The sequence below is a fragment of the Anolis carolinensis genome, chromosome 3, assembly GCF_035594765.1.
Source record: "Anolis carolinensis isolate JA03-04 chromosome 3, rAnoCar3.1.pri, whole genome shotgun sequence".
NCBI classification, from domain to species: Eukaryota; Metazoa; Chordata; class Lepidosauria; order Squamata; family Dactyloidae; genus Anolis; species Anolis carolinensis.
In genome coordinates, this window is record NC_085843.1 from 56,529,012 (window position 1) to 56,546,243 (window position 17,232).

General features: G+C 43.6%; 1 protein-coding gene across 2 annotated transcripts in view; it reads right to left on the reverse strand.

Annotated features, from left to right (window-relative positions):
* Positions 1 to 692: 692 nt before the first annotated feature.
* The window catches only part of chmp2b (charged multivesicular body protein 2B), a 32,925-nt gene continuing 16,385 nt past the window's right edge, over positions 693 to 17,232 (reverse strand). For both annotated transcript variants that reach the window (XM_062974971.1, XM_003219125.4), the window contains exons 2-6: positions 15,325 to 15,416; positions 14,828 to 15,022; positions 3,771 to 3,873; positions 2,479 to 2,585; positions 693 to 2,320 (exon numbers count right to left, since the gene is read on the reverse strand). In XM_062974971.1, the coding sequence (XP_062831041.1) occupies positions 2,207 to 2,320; positions 2,479 to 2,585; positions 3,771 to 3,873; positions 14,828 to 15,022; positions 15,325 to 15,416 (611 nt within the window). In that variant the 3' untranslated portion in view covers positions 693 to 2,206. The remainder of the gene's footprint in view (positions 2,321 to 2,478; positions 2,586 to 3,770; positions 3,874 to 14,827; positions 15,023 to 15,324; positions 15,417 to 17,232) is intronic.

Here is a 17,232-nt window from a genome sequence, read left to right on the forward strand (position 1 = left end):
GCAGCATATTCCAGTGGTGAACAGCTCTTACTGTTAGAAAGTTCCTAATGCTTAGGTGGAATCTTTTAGCCTATAATTTGAATCCACTGCTCCATGTCCTAGTCTCCAGAGCAGAAGAAAACAAGTTTCCCTCCTCCTCAATGTGATCAATAGTTTTGGTTGCTTTGAATCTGTAGTTTCTTGCAGTTCTTTTTAAACTATCGGATGTGAAGAACCAACATAACTGTCCCCCGTTGTAAAATTATGGTACGCCCATATGGGACCTGACCTTCAGCATCCTTCAATTACGAAGTATTTTCTGAGAGTGGAACAGAACCGAAGCAGTATTTGCAAGTATTTTCAACTTAAAATAAAATACCGGTACATATTTACAGATCAATAGGGTTATATACTCATAGTTGATGTACACAGAACTTTCTGCAGGAATCCATGTATTCTTTGCTTCATTTATTTTTGAATTCTTGGTTAACTTTAAGAATATGACCACAGGTGAGCAATGATTATATTTATTATATACATATCTGTCTTAATTTTTTAAAGACAGTTTTGATGTTTCTTTTAAACACAATTCCACTGAGTTCAATGGTGTTTCTTCTGAGGTAAGTGGTATAAGACTACAGTGTAATTCTTTGATCACTTGATACTTCTGAACTGTTTTCCTTCCAGTGATATACATAGCTTTATCAAATGAATATGGCACCGGAGGAGCAAAATGCTTTTATTTGATTTTTACAAAATCTGTAAAAAGGAAAACTTACTCAAAGTACTGTGGTACTTCTTATGTAAAGTCTTTTTATGTAATTATAAAACCCAATTCTATATGTACTGGCGACTCCTTCGACCCTTTTTTGATCAAGAAAAGAACATAATTCTATTTTAACAATGAGTCCCTAGGCTCACAAATATCGTTGATGTTCTGTTCAAATGGAGAACACGGCCAGATGATACAGTCAGAGTAATTGCTTTGTCCTGTTTGGTGACAATCAGCAGTTATTTCCTTGGTCATTTGCATTTACATGATTAGTGTCAGCTCTATAACACGTTTCCCCATCTTGCAGTAATGTTGCTACACAAACAACATGAATATATTCCTATATTACATTGATACCAACTATTTTACTAAATTAGGAGCAATTCAAACCCAAGTAAACCCATTAACCTTAAATAGGAAAACATTCACCATCCCAGTGAGTGTGTAAGAACGGGATTTAACATAGAACATAAATACTACGTTGGACAATGAAATATATTTTCAAAGTTAATACTCATTCAATGAAAAATGCTGCATAGCAGTATATACAAATGTTATTCCAAGAAAAAAGATGCTATCTCCTGCTTTGGAAGTAATGTACATAGTTTGAGCAGCAACTGCTGTGGAGTTCACATAACTTCAGTGCTATGTAGATTGAGATAATGGCTTAATGTTACACCTTTCACAATTCAAAGGTTAAAAGAAATCAAGCACTATGTACACAAAGGCACAGACTCCTCTTCAAGTTAGCTATGTTACAGTACAATGAGTTATTTAGTACCCTCCTTGCAACCAATTTTGCTAGCACATACTACTGTGAGTCTACAACCTTGCACCCAGAGAGAGTCCATTAACTGGACAAAAGTTTTGTACTAAGATCTTGGACTATGCTAGAAGTGTACATTTAATTAAACATAAGGCTGAAGAAAGAGTAGATTTTCCAAGAAGTCGCTTAATGAAAGATCTAATAATTTATGTCTTTCACTTGAAGATAACAACTGTCACCTTCCAACTGAAAAAATAAAAAGAGGTTTCATTTAAAGTCATAATGAGGTGCACTTAAATTGAGATGTAACTGAAAGACTTATTGCAAAATCAGAAACCTAAAAGATAACAAGTTCTTGAATGTAGATTTTTTTGGGTGAAAAAAATGATGAATGTAACCTATTCATATTTAGACCACATGTAACATATGCTCCTGTTTCCAGCAGATCCAAATTTGATAAAGTGTACACATACACAAATTCTGCATCTCTGATGCACTTCATATTCTCTTCAACCTATTGCAACTACAGCTTTCCCAACCATTCTTAGAGTTTACTGTCACCAGTAATGGCTTATGCAAGGTTTGCAAGGGAATTTGGTTTTGTTTTTTTATTGAAGCCTGTGTCGGATGTTCATGTGTGCCCCGACACCGGAGTGATTGTAGAAGGCAGGCTGCATGTCACTATGAGGTTAATCTACTCCCAGGGCTTTGAGCTGCCGCTCAATCTCTTCGTCTGAAATTGTGGCACTTTGGGACGTAGATGCAGATGGCATGCCTCTGGCAGCTGAAGGAGCCTTGGCCATCTATTTAAAAGAAAAATGAGAGAAAATGAGACAAGCAAGAAATATACCACTTGTGATGACAAAACATACAGACAAAAGGAGAGCTGCTAAAAAAAAACATGTTTCAAGGGCACGGGGAGATTCCATCCCAAGGACAGGGAGAAATAATGTATTTATACCTTTCCAGATATTTCAATTCCAATTTCATCAAGGACTTGATTCACAATATCTTGACTTTCCTGTTCTTCATCAGAATCATTGAAGATATCATCCAAGGTGTCATTGACTTGAAAAAAATAAAATAAAATTCAGAAGTCAATTAATAAAGGAATAGTAATCCTATATCTCAGGCATGGGCAAACTTCGGTCCTCCAGGTGTTTTCAACTTCAACTCCCATAATTCCTAACAGCAGGTAGCCTTTTAGGAATTGTGGAAGTTGAAGTCCAAAACACCTGGAGAGCTGAAGTTTGCCCATGCCAGCTATATCTCAATATAACATTTATTTCCCAATATACGATAGTTTTGTTGTTTACTTAATTTATAGAACTTTGGGGGATTTAGAGTTCATTTTCTAATGGAATACTTGCAAGTAATTTCACACATCCAGGAATCATAACAGTTAGGAAATTTCCCTCCTTGACTGTTCATTTATATGTTCTCTGTTCCTTATGCCATTGTAGCCCAAGAGAAACATCATAATCATTATTACTCTTTATGTATATCACATTTTTCCCCTCTAAAAAGAGACTCAAAGTGTCTCACAATAAAACTAATACATTTTTTAAAAAAAAAAAACGAACACTGAAATGTAATTAAACATGAACAGTATTAGAAATAAATAGTTAAAACCCTGAAAACTAAATAAAAACCAATTCATAGCTAAAACCACAGCACCCCCTGACTTTATCTTAAAAACTACCTTCTCTAAATTTTAGAAGCAAGATAAGTTAAACTAACCTGTGTACAGGGCCTAAATAGTAAATAACCTAAAGCAGGCATTGGCAAACGTTGGCCCTCCTCCAGGTGTTTTGGACTTCAACTCCCACAATTCCTAACAGCCGGTAGGAATTAAGGGAGGTGAAGTCCAAAACATCTGGAGGGTTGAAGTTTGCCCATGCCTGCCCTAAAGGCATCAGATCCTGTCTGATCCTGGCAGCTAAACAGGATCAGTTCTAGTTACTTAGATGTGAGATAGCCAATGCATATCGGGCGCTTTAAGCCCTATTTCAGAGCAAGAAACTGGCAAAGCCATCTCTGGGAAGTTCTGCTTAGGAAAACCCTATAAAATGCATGGGGTTACTACAGGTTGACAGGTGATTTGAAGATATACATACAAGCTGTGCACAGATAATTAATAATATAAACAGAAGTAATTCAAACAGAAATCCATTAACCTGATTTTGACATTGCAGTCTTAGCAACCCGATAAAGAACTAGGGAACATTAAAAATATAACATTAATTAACTCACTCATTTCTTCTGTCATTTCCATTTTCATGTTTTCTTTCTGGAAGTTCTGCATAGTTTGCAATGTCTTTTGTGGATCCATCTTTTTATTCACAGCTTGCATTGTCTAGCAATATACAGTTTAGATTTAAGAATATAGAAATGTAAATGCCACATTTATAAATTTTCAAAAGAAGTAAAAGACATTAACTGAGTTCACGTGTTTCCTATGTAATTTGGAACACGCAATCTTATAGTACACTAGCTGTGCCCGGCCACGTGTTGCTGTGGCTTAGTCTGGTGGTGTCGGTCAGTCTACATTAGGTTGTATTTATGCTGTGACCTCCACCCTTCTTTATACTCACATTAGTAGTAGTATTTGAAGTCTGTTACCTTCTTCAATTTTTGAATTGATTGATAATTGCTTGAGATCCCTGTTGTCTTTGGTTTGTTGTTAATTGTGATGTCTGATTCTGCTGAGTGCAGTTTATATTTTTATTGTGGTACAATAGTCTTTTTTTTTGTTTTGCCTGTGTAGGTGTTTATTATTAGTGGGTGAGTGGATGGATAGATGACTGGATGGATAGATAGCGTGGGTGCTCTCCTTGTTTCCTTTATTCCTATGCTGTTCCCTTTCTCTGCTTTGATCCTGAGCTCGCTGATAAGAACACACTGGTCAGAAAGGAGGATAAATATAACCAGATCAATTGTCTTTTTCTCCCTTTTGCTCTTGGCCTTCCGGGCAGAGAGGGCAGGCTCTTATACTTGGCGTTCCTTCGCTTCCCTTCCCTCCCTCCTTCCTTCGTTCTATTTGTCCCAGCCTTTCCTGCCCACGGAGCCATGGAACTAGGTCAGTGGGTTGGATGGCGGGGAAAGGGAGAAGGAAGAGGCCTCTAATTGAAATGCATGGACTCCATGCCATGGGGTGCTGGGATTTGTAGTTTGCATCCAGTCCAACCCCTTTCTTTCTTTTTGTCATGGCGGAAGACCCCACCTAAACCCCTCATAAAGATGGCCATCTGGTTTACTTGTGTTGTTATAGTCACAATGTGTTTTTGTGAGTTTTGTGGGTCCGGATTGTGGTTTTGTGGTGTGGTTGTGTTGTTACAACCAAGGGAAGGCTTTTGTGTTGTGTTGCCAAGTTTCGTATTTCTGGGGCATTTAGTTGTGTTGTTATAGTCACTATGCGTTGTTGTGAGTTTTGTGGGTCCGGATTGTGGTTTTTCTTCGTGTACTCTGTGAATGCACACTAATGGAGAAGCTGCGCCTGCGCAGGTTCCGACGGAAACTCTTCCAAGCTGAAGTTCAAATTTTGGCGGTAACCACGCCCCCCCCTTCCCAAGGGGCATATAAGGCGGCCCCAGGCGCCCGCTCTCCAGTTCCTTTTTTTCCGCCGCAAGGTTCACTTCGGACTCTTCGCATGTCTACTACTCGTTTCAAGCGTTGCACGCAGTGTGCTGCTAAAATTCCTGACTCGGACGGCCACGCCAAGTGCCTCTTCTGTCTTGGCGAGGCTCATGTGGTCAGTACCTGCCGTTTCTGCCTAGCTCTCACAGCTCAGGCCAGAAAGAACAGAGCCGCTAGGCTTAGAGCGGCACTTTACGAAAAATCTCTCGCGCCAGAACCGACTCCGTCGACGTCGGGTACGTCGTCGTCTTCAGCCCTAAGAGCTATGTCGGCGCCACCAGCTAAGCCTCCGTCAGCTAAAGCCTCCTCGGTCTCGTCCAGGGCGTCCAAGACCTCCAGGGCCGCTAAGCCGGTCAAGCCACCGTGTACCGTGACGACGGCTACCGTATCAACCCGCTCCGGAAAGGTGGGGCCTTCCTCGACGTCGAGCTCTTTGGCTTCGGTGACCTCGATCCGCTCTCGTATCGGCTCCCCTCCGTCCTCCTCTGCTATCAAAATAGCCTTTAAAAGGGCTCACGAGGAGTCTCGTCGAGCGCAATCTGACTCAGCTGTGGTTCCTCCCACACCTGGCAAGTCCTTGAGGGTTGCATCCAAGCAACCGCCGACAAAGAAACGGCTGACTCAGCGCTCCTCTTCCTCGGCCTCCTCAAGGAGAGACCAGCCATCTTCCTCGGCAACCTCCTCGAGAAGATCCTCTCCAATTGTGCCAGCACAGAGGCCTAGAGATGTTTCTCAATCTCCATTGCACCCCCTGTCTGAAGGGGAGCTGCAGGACTCACCCCACCACTCTACCCAAACGGTGGTCAGGGTGCCGGTGCCGGAGCCCCTTGCGCCGCCTCACTCGTCGCGCCAACAGCTCTTCCCTCCCACCTCGACACCGGAGCGTGGCAGACAAACGGCTCACCTGGCTCGAGCAGCTCAGGCCTCAGCCTCCAAGGATCCTCGGCTCCCGACCCTCTCTTCCCGCGAGGCCATGCCTCCTCCCGAGACTGTGCTTTCTTCTCCCCCTCAGTCCCCCCAAGGGGCTGAGGAGGAAGATGTTGATGTTGACCGCCCAGACTCTGTCCTCTCGGCCTCGGTGGTCTCTCTCGGTCTCGACCTCTCTCCTCCCCACGATGCGTATGAGGCGGACCCGCCTTCTCCTACTGACAATATTCGTGCTTTCTCTGATCAAATGGTCAGAATGGCCGACGCCCTGGGTTTGGAGATCAAGCAGACTTCCAAAGCAGTGTCTGATCCAGTTTTCAAAAGGGTGCAGGCCCAAGCTCCGCCGGCCACGCTACTCCCTTTCCTGCCTTATCTGTTGGACGTTATCCAGGCCTCCTGGAAAACCCCTTCCTCCATTCCTCCGACCTCGAAGAGGATCGAGACTTGGTACCGTACCGACGATGATACCTTGGAATGGCTCAAACACCACCCCGACCCCAACTCCCTGGTCGTTAAGGCCTCTCAATCCTCAGGTCGTCAGTCGAACACTCCGGCCGACAGAGAAGGGAAGCGCTTCGACGCCGTGGGTCGAAAACTTTACTCCGGAGCCCTTTTGCTTTGCCGCATGGCGAACTATGGAGCCTGCATGGGTGCCTACCAGCAGATTATCTGGGAGAAGGCACAGCCCTTCTTCGCTAAGATGTCGGACGAAGACCGCTCCGTCCTCACTACCCTCCAACAGGAAGCAGACTCGCTTGCTCACCACCAAATACAAATGGCGAAACATACAGGTGATACTGCGGGCAAGATGATTGCCCACGCGATATCCATCCGCCGCCACGCCTGGCTGAGGTCTTCGGGTCTCTCTTCATCTTCCAGACAGGTCATTGAAGACCTTCCCTTTGACGCGCTCGGACTATTTAACTCCGGTACCGATGACAAACTCAAGTCTAATCATGACTTTAAAATTCTTGCGTCTAAATGTGGCGACCAACCGCAACCTCAGCGCACCCGCTGGTTCCCGCACCGCTCCCGCCGCTTCCCGCCGCAATCTTTCAGACACCACTCTTTCAGGCGGCCTTCGGGCTCGAATAATCAAACCCATCACCAACCTCGTCGGGGACCTCATCCACAAAAGCAATGCGGTCGAACCACCCCCGCTCCTCCGCAGGCTAACCGGCGTACCTGACGCCAACCCCTGCCAAAGCTCCTCGCCCGCTACCGATGCAGAGCCCACGCTGCCTCGACCCTCCGGCGCCTTTGCAGACCGCCTAGCCCCCTTCTACAATCACTGCGAGTCTATTACTTCAGATGCATGGGTTCTTCGCATTGTCCAAGACGGCTACGCCTTAGAGTTCACGGACCTCCCACCTACAGGTCGCATTCTCCACTCAACTCCTTCCCCAGAGATACTGGCCGAAGTCGAGGCATTACTGGCCAAAGGCGCCATCCGTCCCTCCCCTCCCGAACTGGACCCTTTAAGTTTCTTCTCCAGATACTTTACAGTCCCGAAGAGAGGAGGTGGGCTACGCCCCATTCTGGACCTAAGGGCCCTCAATATATTCATTCGCCCTTCCAAATTCAGGATGGTCTCTATTGCCTCTATCCTCCCGATGCTGCAGCGGGGAGACTACTTTGCCTCCATAGACTTACGAGACGCCTACTTCCACGTGGCGATACGGGAGGCGCACAGACGGTTCCTCTGTTTCAAAGTTCTCGACCAAACCTACCAATTTACCGTTTTACCCTTCGGCCTCGTTACGGCCCCGAGGGTCTTTACCAAGGTCGTCGCCGCCGTAGCGGCCCACCTCAGGCTACATGGCATCACGGTCTTTCCTTATCTGGACGACTGGCTTCTCGTCGGGCCCGATCCGGTTCTTCTCGAAAACCACGTTTCCTTCACGCTGCGTCTTCTAAAATCTCTCGGCCTCCAACTCAACTCCGAGAAGTCAAATCTCTCCCCGTCAACCCGAATCCGGTTCATCGGGGCCCTCTTCGACTCCGTCACAGAGACTGTTTCACTTCCGTTCGACAGATTCCTAGCTCTCCGCCACCACATCGCCCTTTGTCGATCTGCCCGGAGGGTCAGAGCCCGTGCCATCCAAGTCCTTCTGGGCCACATGGCCTCCACGGTTCTCACGACCCCGTTTGCCAGGCTGCGCCTTCGGGTCCTGCAAAGGTGGTTTATAGACACTTTCAAGCCGTTCTACCACCACAACTCCAGATACCTGTCGGTACCGTCGTTCGTCCGCCAGTCCCTCTCATGGTGGACGTCTCACCAAAACGTGTGCAGGGGCCTCCCATTTCATCCAGCCCCGCCGTCGCTAACCATAACCACGGACTCCTCCACCTACGCTTGGGGAGCCCACATGAGCGGTCTAACGGTTCAAGACCTTTGGTCCCCTTCCGAGAGAGCCAACCATTCTCAAAGCCCTCAAAGCATTCTCCCGCCTCATCCGTCACAAGTCCATCCTCATTCAATCGGACAACCTCGTAGCAGTATTCTACATCAACAAACAGGGCGGTACGGGTTCGAGGAAATTGATGCTCCTCTCCTCCCGTCTCTGGGTTTGGTGCATAGCCCACGACGTACAGGTCTCTGCAATCCACCTGCCGGGCGCCCAAAACGACCTAGCAGATGCCCTCAGCAGGATGACATCTTCCTCTCACGAGTGGAAGCTCGATCCCGAGATCCTCGACGGTCTGTTCCTCCACTGGGGACGCCCTACTCTGGATCTCTTCGCGTCTCCCCACAACGCTCAGCTACCCCGCTACGGGGCGAGACTTCCCCCGAACTCCTTCCCCGGCTGTCTAGGAGATGCCTTTCTACTGGACTGGTCGGCGGAGATGCTTTATCTTTTTCCACCGTTTCCTCTCATACCGAAAGTTCTCGAAAGACTTCTCTCGATCTCGGTCACAGCGATTCTCATAGCTCCGGCCTGGCCCCGCCAACCGTGGTATCCGGCCCTTCTTCGTCTCTCCAGAGGAACGTTTCGCCCTCTGCCTCCCTCGCCGCACCTTCTCTCAAGGGAGGACGGCAAAATTCTTCACCCGGACCTCCCTTCCCTTCATCTCACTGCATGGAGGATTCTTACCTAGCCTCCCTTCCGCAGGACCTGCAAGACGTCCTTCGGGCAGCCCATAAGCCGTCTACTACCAAGGCTTATTCCTATAAACTCTCTCGCTTTCACGCCTTCCTTCGATCCCGTAACGTCGACACCTTCCCGACCTCGGTATCGGTGGTCCTCGACTTCCTCATGACCCTCGTCGAGAAGAAACTCTCTCTCGCTTCTATTAAAGCTTATCTCGCAGCTCTTTCCTGGTCTTTTCAACGCCACGGTCAGCCATCTCTCTTTTCTCACCACTTGATCAAAACCTTTCTCCGAGGCTACAATAACATCTGCCCGCCGTCGCTACCACCTACGCCGGGCTGGAATCTCGAACTTGTACTTTCTCAACTCACTTCTGCTCCCTTCGAACCGCTTGCCTCGACCGATCTCCGTCTGCTTTCCTGGAAGTTGGCCTTTCTAGTGGCGATCACGTCGGCACGACGGCCATCCGAGCTTGCTGCTCTCAGGGTCGACGAGCCTTATCTACGTTTTCACCATGACCGCGCTGTTCTTCGCCCGGACATTACCTTTCTCCCTAAGGTGGTGTCAGCTTTCCACCTCAATCAAGACATTGTCCTACCAGCTTTCTTCTCTAACCCCTCCTCTCCTCTAGAGCAAAAACTGCACCTTCTCGACGTTCGAAGGGCACTTCTCTTCTACAGGGACCGTACCAAAGACATCCGTAAGACACAAAGACTCTTTGTCGCCTATGCCCAGGACAAGTTGGGTAATCCCATCTCTTCCCAAAGACTGTCCCACTGGATCGCTCAGGCCATTGAGTTGGCCTACGAACTAGCCAAGCGACCTCCTCCTCCATCCATCCGCCCGAGGTCGACTAGGGGCCTCTCGGCTTCAACCGCCTTCCTTAGGGGTATTCCGCTTGACTCCATATGCAAAGCGGCTATCTGGTCAAACCCTCTTACGTTTGTCTCTCACTACAGGCTGGACAATAAAGCCTTAAAGGACTCGGCCTTTGCAAGATCAGTACTCTCATCTTGCCTCTCCTGACTCTCAAACGTCTTTTCTCCTTATATTCACCCGCAGGCGACTCTCTATACCTCTCCTTCAAGTTTCGGCCGGTCGTTTTCCCCATACCTACCTCTAGGGATGTGTTTTTCCCCTGATTGTGTTGAGCAGTTGCTCTATTACTTGGTACCCGCCTTATTGATCCTGGCGGATATGTCAAAGACCATGATGTGTTTGTCCCTCTTCCCCCTGGGAGAGCGTTTATATGCACTATATGCAATTGAGTGCTTTTTTCTATCATGTTTATTGAAAAATTTCTATGTTATGTTTCCTCTTCTACTATGCTCATGTTTGCATTGCACTGGTCCTTTCGGACAATTGATTGCACTGGTCTCTTGGGACTGTTATCTCATTATGTCCTAATAAATATGTGTTTGGACATTCACTAAATTGTCGAGTTTGCCTTGTCCCACCATCCGGGACCTTAGCGTGTCAGTCTCCATTAGTGTGCATTCACAGAGTACACGAAGAAAAAGGACAGGTTGCTCACCTGTAACCATGTTTCTTCGAGTGTACTCTGTGAATTCACACAAACCCGCCCTTCCTTCCCCTCTGGCAAACCTCTCCCTTTCTCGTTGCCTTGGCGGCGTAGGAACTGGAGAGCGGGCGCCTGGGGCCGCCTTATATGCCCCTTGGGAAGGGGGGGGCGTGGTTACCGCCAAAATTTGAACTTCAGCTTGGAAGAGTTTCCGTCGGAACCTGCGCAGGCGCAGCTTCTCCATTAGTGTGAATTCACAGAGTACACTCGAAGAAACATGGTTACAGGTGAGCAACCTGTCCTTTTGTGGTGTGGTTGTGTTGTTACAACCAGGAGGCAAGGCTTTTGCGTTGTGTTGTCAAGTTTTGTATTTCTGGGGTGTTTAGTTGTGTGCCAAGTTTCTTATTTCTGGGGTGTTTAGTTGTGTTGTTATAGTCACGATGCGTTGTGAGTTTTGTGGGTCTGGATTGTGGTTTTGTGGTGTGGTTGTGTTGTTACAACCGGGAGGCAAGGCTTTTGCGTTGTGATGTCAAGTTTCGTATTTCTCGGGCGTTTAGTTGTGTGCCAAGTTTCGTATTTCTGGGACGCTTAGTTGTGTTATAGTCATGATGTGTTGTTGTGAGTTTTGTGGGTCCAGATTGTGATTTTGTGGTGTGGTTGTGTTGTTACAACCTGGAGGGAAGGCTTTTGCGTTGTGTTGCCAAGTTTCGTATTTCTAGGGCGTTTAGTTGTGTTGTTATAGTCACTGTGCAAACAACTTTATCCTTTTATATATATAGATGATCACTTAAAACTATAAAAACCTGCACACTGGAATGCACCTCTGAATAGCAATCAAATCTTGTGCAATCACACATTAGCTATTGCTAATAGTTATTTCCGGTAATGATGTGGTCTGATCAAATTACTAATTACTTGAAGAGGCCTTGGGCATGTTAACTGCCCTCTCCTCACTTCTTTCCTCATTAATGAGAACAGCACAGAAGCTATTACTCTGGTTTTTAATTAACCACTGTTCAGCTTCACATCCTAACTCCAAACTTTAGTTAACCTTAATCAGGGTTTATTGAAATAAGTCAACTTCAATTTTTTTTTCGTGTCAGGAGTGACTTGAGAAACTGCAAGTGGCTTCTGGTGTTAGAGAATTGGCAGTCTGCAAGGATGTTGCCCAGGGGACGCCTGGATGTTTTGATGTTTTTTTACCATCCTTGTGGGAGGCTTCTCTCATGTCTTCACGTGGAGCTGGAGCTGATAAAGGGAGCTCATCCTCGAGTTGGATTCAAACCGGCAACTTTCAGGTCAGCACCCCAACCTTCAAGTCATCAGTCCTGCCAACACAAGGATTTAACCCACTGTGCCACCTGGGGCTCCTAATAAAATTAATAAATCATAGTCTGACATTAACTTGTGTCAGGTAAACCATACTTAAGTCTAGTTTACCTGGCACTTTCTTTGATGTAGATAGCTTGTGTTCTCTCACCTTTTAGCTGCCGCATACATTTGATATTTTCCACTATGTACATTAGGGAGTGGGAGGAATTTTACAGGATTTTGAGCTATCTTTCATATACTGTTGAATAAACGGGAAATTTATCATGTAGCTTACCACTGTGCTTGTTTCTGTATTATTTTACTTATCTTTTTCATATGATTGGTAAACCACACTGAAATACCTATTGTTGAAGGTGTTACACACATGGAAATAAATTGTATCACCTTCCTGCAACATCAATTTTACAGAACGCAAACCAATATCCATAAATGTAGATGAGGCCTGATTTCCACAGCAAAATGGAAAAGGTTTGACAGCACAAAAGTTCTTGTTTGAATGTCTTTTGTGAGATATTAACAGGCATCTTCTTATATATTTTGTTGACAATTTGTCTACAAAAAGAATCTGTATAACATTATTGAGAAATAGTGACAACTTAGTTTACAAGAATAGTTTACAGGTCTGGTTCTGGAACTTTTCAAGGACAAGGAACACTCATTTGTTAGGCAAACAAAATCTCATGTCTTAATGATGAATAAGGGCATTGTAGTGAACCAGAACGTGTTTGAGCATAGGTAAAGGTAAATGTTTCCCTTGACATTAAGTCTAGCCATGTCTGACTCTAGCGCTTTTTCCATAGACATCTAATTCATGTAGCCAGCAAGACTGCGTGAAGTTCCATTACCTTCCCACAGAAGCAGTACTTATTGCTCTACTCACATTTGCATGTTTTCAAACTGCTAAGTTGGCAGAAGCTGGGCCGAAAAGCAGGAGCTCACCCTGCTCCCCAGATTCCAACCGCCGACCTTTCAACCAGCAAGTTTAGCAGCTGAGCAGTTTAACCCGCTGCACCACAGAGGGTGGCATACTATCCACATTCTTCAAAGTCTAGTAAAAATCTCAATTCTGATGCAGTGAAAACTGCTATTGTTACTGGTTCTTTCAAGAAAGGTAAGCTCCCCAAAGGCATATGCCAGCCCTTCCATATGATTCCAAATTCTCCCAAACTGCAGTCCAAGGTAAGCATTTTAATTCAGTGATCATAGGAGACACTCCACCAGCTCTTGCTTTCAGTGCCTCTAACTGGAGGTTAAGAAAATGTCTTCACATATTTGCTCTGCCATACAGTCACAGAGCAATTTCAACAAATGTCTGTCACCAAAATCAAAGGGATGTTATGAGGCTAAAATGAGATATCTCCATGTTGGTTACATTCTACCCAACATAATCTATGGGATATTAATGTGAGAACAGATTAGAAAAAAAGAAGAGGGGGGAAATGCGGTGGATGGTGTTTTTTGGGCAGGGGGTGTCATCCACTGGGACAAATCTTCATTTTTATCATAGAAAAAATTAAATAAAAATATAGTAAAAACTTGTAATGGGGTATATTCTCTTTTGGAATGGGTGAAATACTTCTTAAGGCAAAGTTTCACTCAATCTGAGAGCCTTGAATTGACAACTGAAACTTTTGTTCTCCATTTGTCAAAGCCTGCCTAGTTAAAAAAAAGATTGAGCAGGTTCCCAACCCAAAAAGCAGTCATTTCCTTGGGCTGTTCAACGGGTGAACAGAAGGTTATATCCCTTATTATGTTAGCTGGTAGAGATAAGGCGAACTATAAAACCATTGTTGTAAAAGACTCCATTTGTTGAATTTCTGGAATAAATGTTTTTCCTTTTGAAAAAGTAGATATCTGCATTCATTATGGCTTGGATTTTGAGCCCACCAAGCTGATTGTTACCTGGGGCTAACAATTCAAAATGCTTAATACCATACCAAGATTGTATGTACAATAATTTACAGAACTAATCATATTTAGAAATAAGACTCTACAGAATTAAAAACAGCCCACATAATGTCAATAATTCCTGATGCATATCTTTAGTAACCTATGGAGACCGCTGAGATCTTGAAGAGAGGAAAATATCAGGAGGGGGAGTGTGGCTGCTGGTAGACTGTCACTTACCTTCCTCTGGTGATCTTTATTCTAAGAAACTGAAATCTAAATCCCTACCTTCTCTATCTATAATTTACTCCTACCCACAAAAGCTACCTCCCACCATAAAATCTAAACCCTAACTGTCATTTTTCATTCTCTAGTTCCAAACATCATATTCCAGCCAATCAGAATTCACCACATTCTTCCATTCTAACTCCACACCCTAAATGTACAGGTTAGTATTTTAGAAGGATTATGGTAAGTACACTGTACCATAATCCTTCTAAAATACTGACCTGTAAAAAGCCACATGTCTGTTACCTCCATACATGCACCTTTAACACTTTCACAGCTCATTAAAGAGTCAAAAAGCAATTGTTTCCATGGACACTCAGTCAAAAATAGGGTTATACTATACTTTTTTCATTTAAATTGCAAAATAGTGACGGAGAGAACTAGATGGGGAATAGTAGACAAATTCCCCCCACAGATTTATATGCCAGGTTGTATATAAGATTATATATAATATTGTCACCCATTTTGAGACTTTAATGGTCAGCCACATATCAGTTTAGCTTCTTTGAACAAGACCATCTATTAACAGTTGAAGTTATAACTTTGATAACTTTTACTGCTAACTGTAAGTTACATTTCATGCAGTAAAACACTATTGACTGGCAACTACAGGATAATTTGCTTACCTTTGCTGTTGTTGACATTGCTCCTGCCATCTTCATCTGGGAGTTCATCAGTTTTGTTTGCGTTGACATCGATGTAACTTTTGAGCTAACGGCGTAGGTTCGAGTCTTCTGTTTTCTCAGCTGCACAAGCTGCTTTGCTAGAACCTTACATGCTTCTTTGTTTCCTGTCTTGGCCATTTTCTTTATTTCTAACTCCTATTAGTGAAAGAAAAGTTGTGTTTATATGGTGTGTGCTCTTTTAAGCCTTTCAGCACTAACGTTATAATTTTTTCAGGAAATGGCAACACAAGTAGAAAATCAAAGTGACGAGTCTTTTAAAAACAAAGTTTTTTGGGTGATACTCCTTCAGGGAAAGGGGAAATTATTCAGAAATTAAAAAAAAATTAGAGAACACAATCATTAAGTGGTAATGTTAAAATGGTGTGTTTCATCTTTGCCACAATTACTTTGGTTGCGTTACTTATGAAACATGATGGAAGAGTCGTTGCCCTACTCACCAGTTGTTTTTCCTGTCTCTCCAACGCAGCCCGGTCTCTTACTATAGCCCTCTGTGTGCCTCTTAGTTCCTTGTTCTGTTCTTTAATTATATCTGAGACATAAAATATTTACAATTAATGTCATGGATATAGGAAGTATGGAGAGGCACTACAGTTTATTAGATAAAACATGTTTCCTTTCCTTTAATAATATCATCAACATCTTGAATACAGAGATGCTTCCAACTACTGGATAATTCATAAGACCTAGTAGTCTATTACAACATTTTATTACAGAATTCGTACTAGCATCTTGAATTAAAACACCACAACTCCAAAGTCACTGTAGTGTCATAAAACTGTGTTGAAGATATATACCGCTAATAGAAGAAATGATTTTATAAAAAGAAATAAATTGTATGTTGTAGCTTTGTATATTTTAAAAAGGGTGGGGTATTCGGGAAAGAGAAAAACAGCCTGGTAACATGTTGGAGAAATATGGAGTGCATATGTATGTTTGTTTTTGTATATACACACATTTTGTTGAACAAAGTGCAGCCTAGACAAATCATGAGAGATTGTGTTAATAGGAAATTGACATGCATACCATATATATGGGGAGAGACGTTGAGGTTAGACTGGATGGTCTTGTGTTCTCTTCCAACTCTGTATTATTCATTTTCATTCCCCCCCCCCCTCTCTCTCTCTATATAGGCTGACTTTAGCCTATAAAGCCCTAAATCAGTGGTTCTTGTGGGTCCCCAGATGTTTGGACCTTCAACTCCCAGAAATCCTAACAGCTGGTAAACTGGCTGATAGTGGCCCCTTAGATGTGGAACTTCCTTCCTAGTGAAATTAGAGCAGCTCCCTCCCTCCTGTCCTTCAGAAAGACAGTAAAAACATGGTCATGGGACCAAACTTTTGGATAGAAAGTCCTAGTGCAATAAGAGAATAAGGAATAGCGATATGACAAAAGCAACAACCTTGGATCATGATTTTGTATGGCGTGATTTTAATTATTGATTTTAATTGTTTTGTTTTAGTGTTTTTGGTTTTAATGTAATTTAATGTTATTATATGTATGTTTATGGCATTGAATTGCTGCCTATTTGTAAGGCCGCTCTTAGTCCCCTTTAGGGTGAGAAGGAAGGGATATAAATACAGTAAATACACACCCACACACACACACACACACACACACACAAACATGCATACATATACACACATACCAATTATAAACAATTTTGAGATTTTCCTTCCACATTACTAGAAAAAGCTACAATTGCATTTTCCTTTCTTTCCAGATTTCAATATAGATTGAATTTGTTTTGACTGACAACCATTTGCCATGTGAACTGAAAGTCTATAGCTTGATTTGCAAACAGAAGACAATCCCAGGTTCAGTTCTTGGCATCTCTAGGCACAGTTTGAAAATACAATATACAGTAGTAGGAAATACAGGTTTTTCCTGGTGGTGCTAAACCTACTAGAAATGTTACAATTGAGTTAAGCGGGAAGTCATCCCTCCCAGAAATAAAAAGTTGGGGTAAGTGAGTGGGGCAATAGATATCTTTATTGTATCATCATAGATTTTACATTATTTTGTTATTCTACAAACATAAAAAAATTAAACGTATGTTGATCTGCTTACAAATTATATTTTGTATATCTACTACTTAAGGTACAATTTATTTAAATAATAATTAACAATTTACTAAATCAATTCATCTGTAAATGTTATGATTTTTAACCATCAGGAGAAATTGTTAAATTAAAAGCTCAACTCAACAGACTTGCATAGAATTTCAGTGCTAGACTTAAATCCAACATAAAGTTAGCAGCAAAACATATGTACTACTCAGTTGGTTTTTCTAATTGTCCAAATAGCACCACAACTGTTCTTGTAGCCACAAAGCTTTCCACAACTTG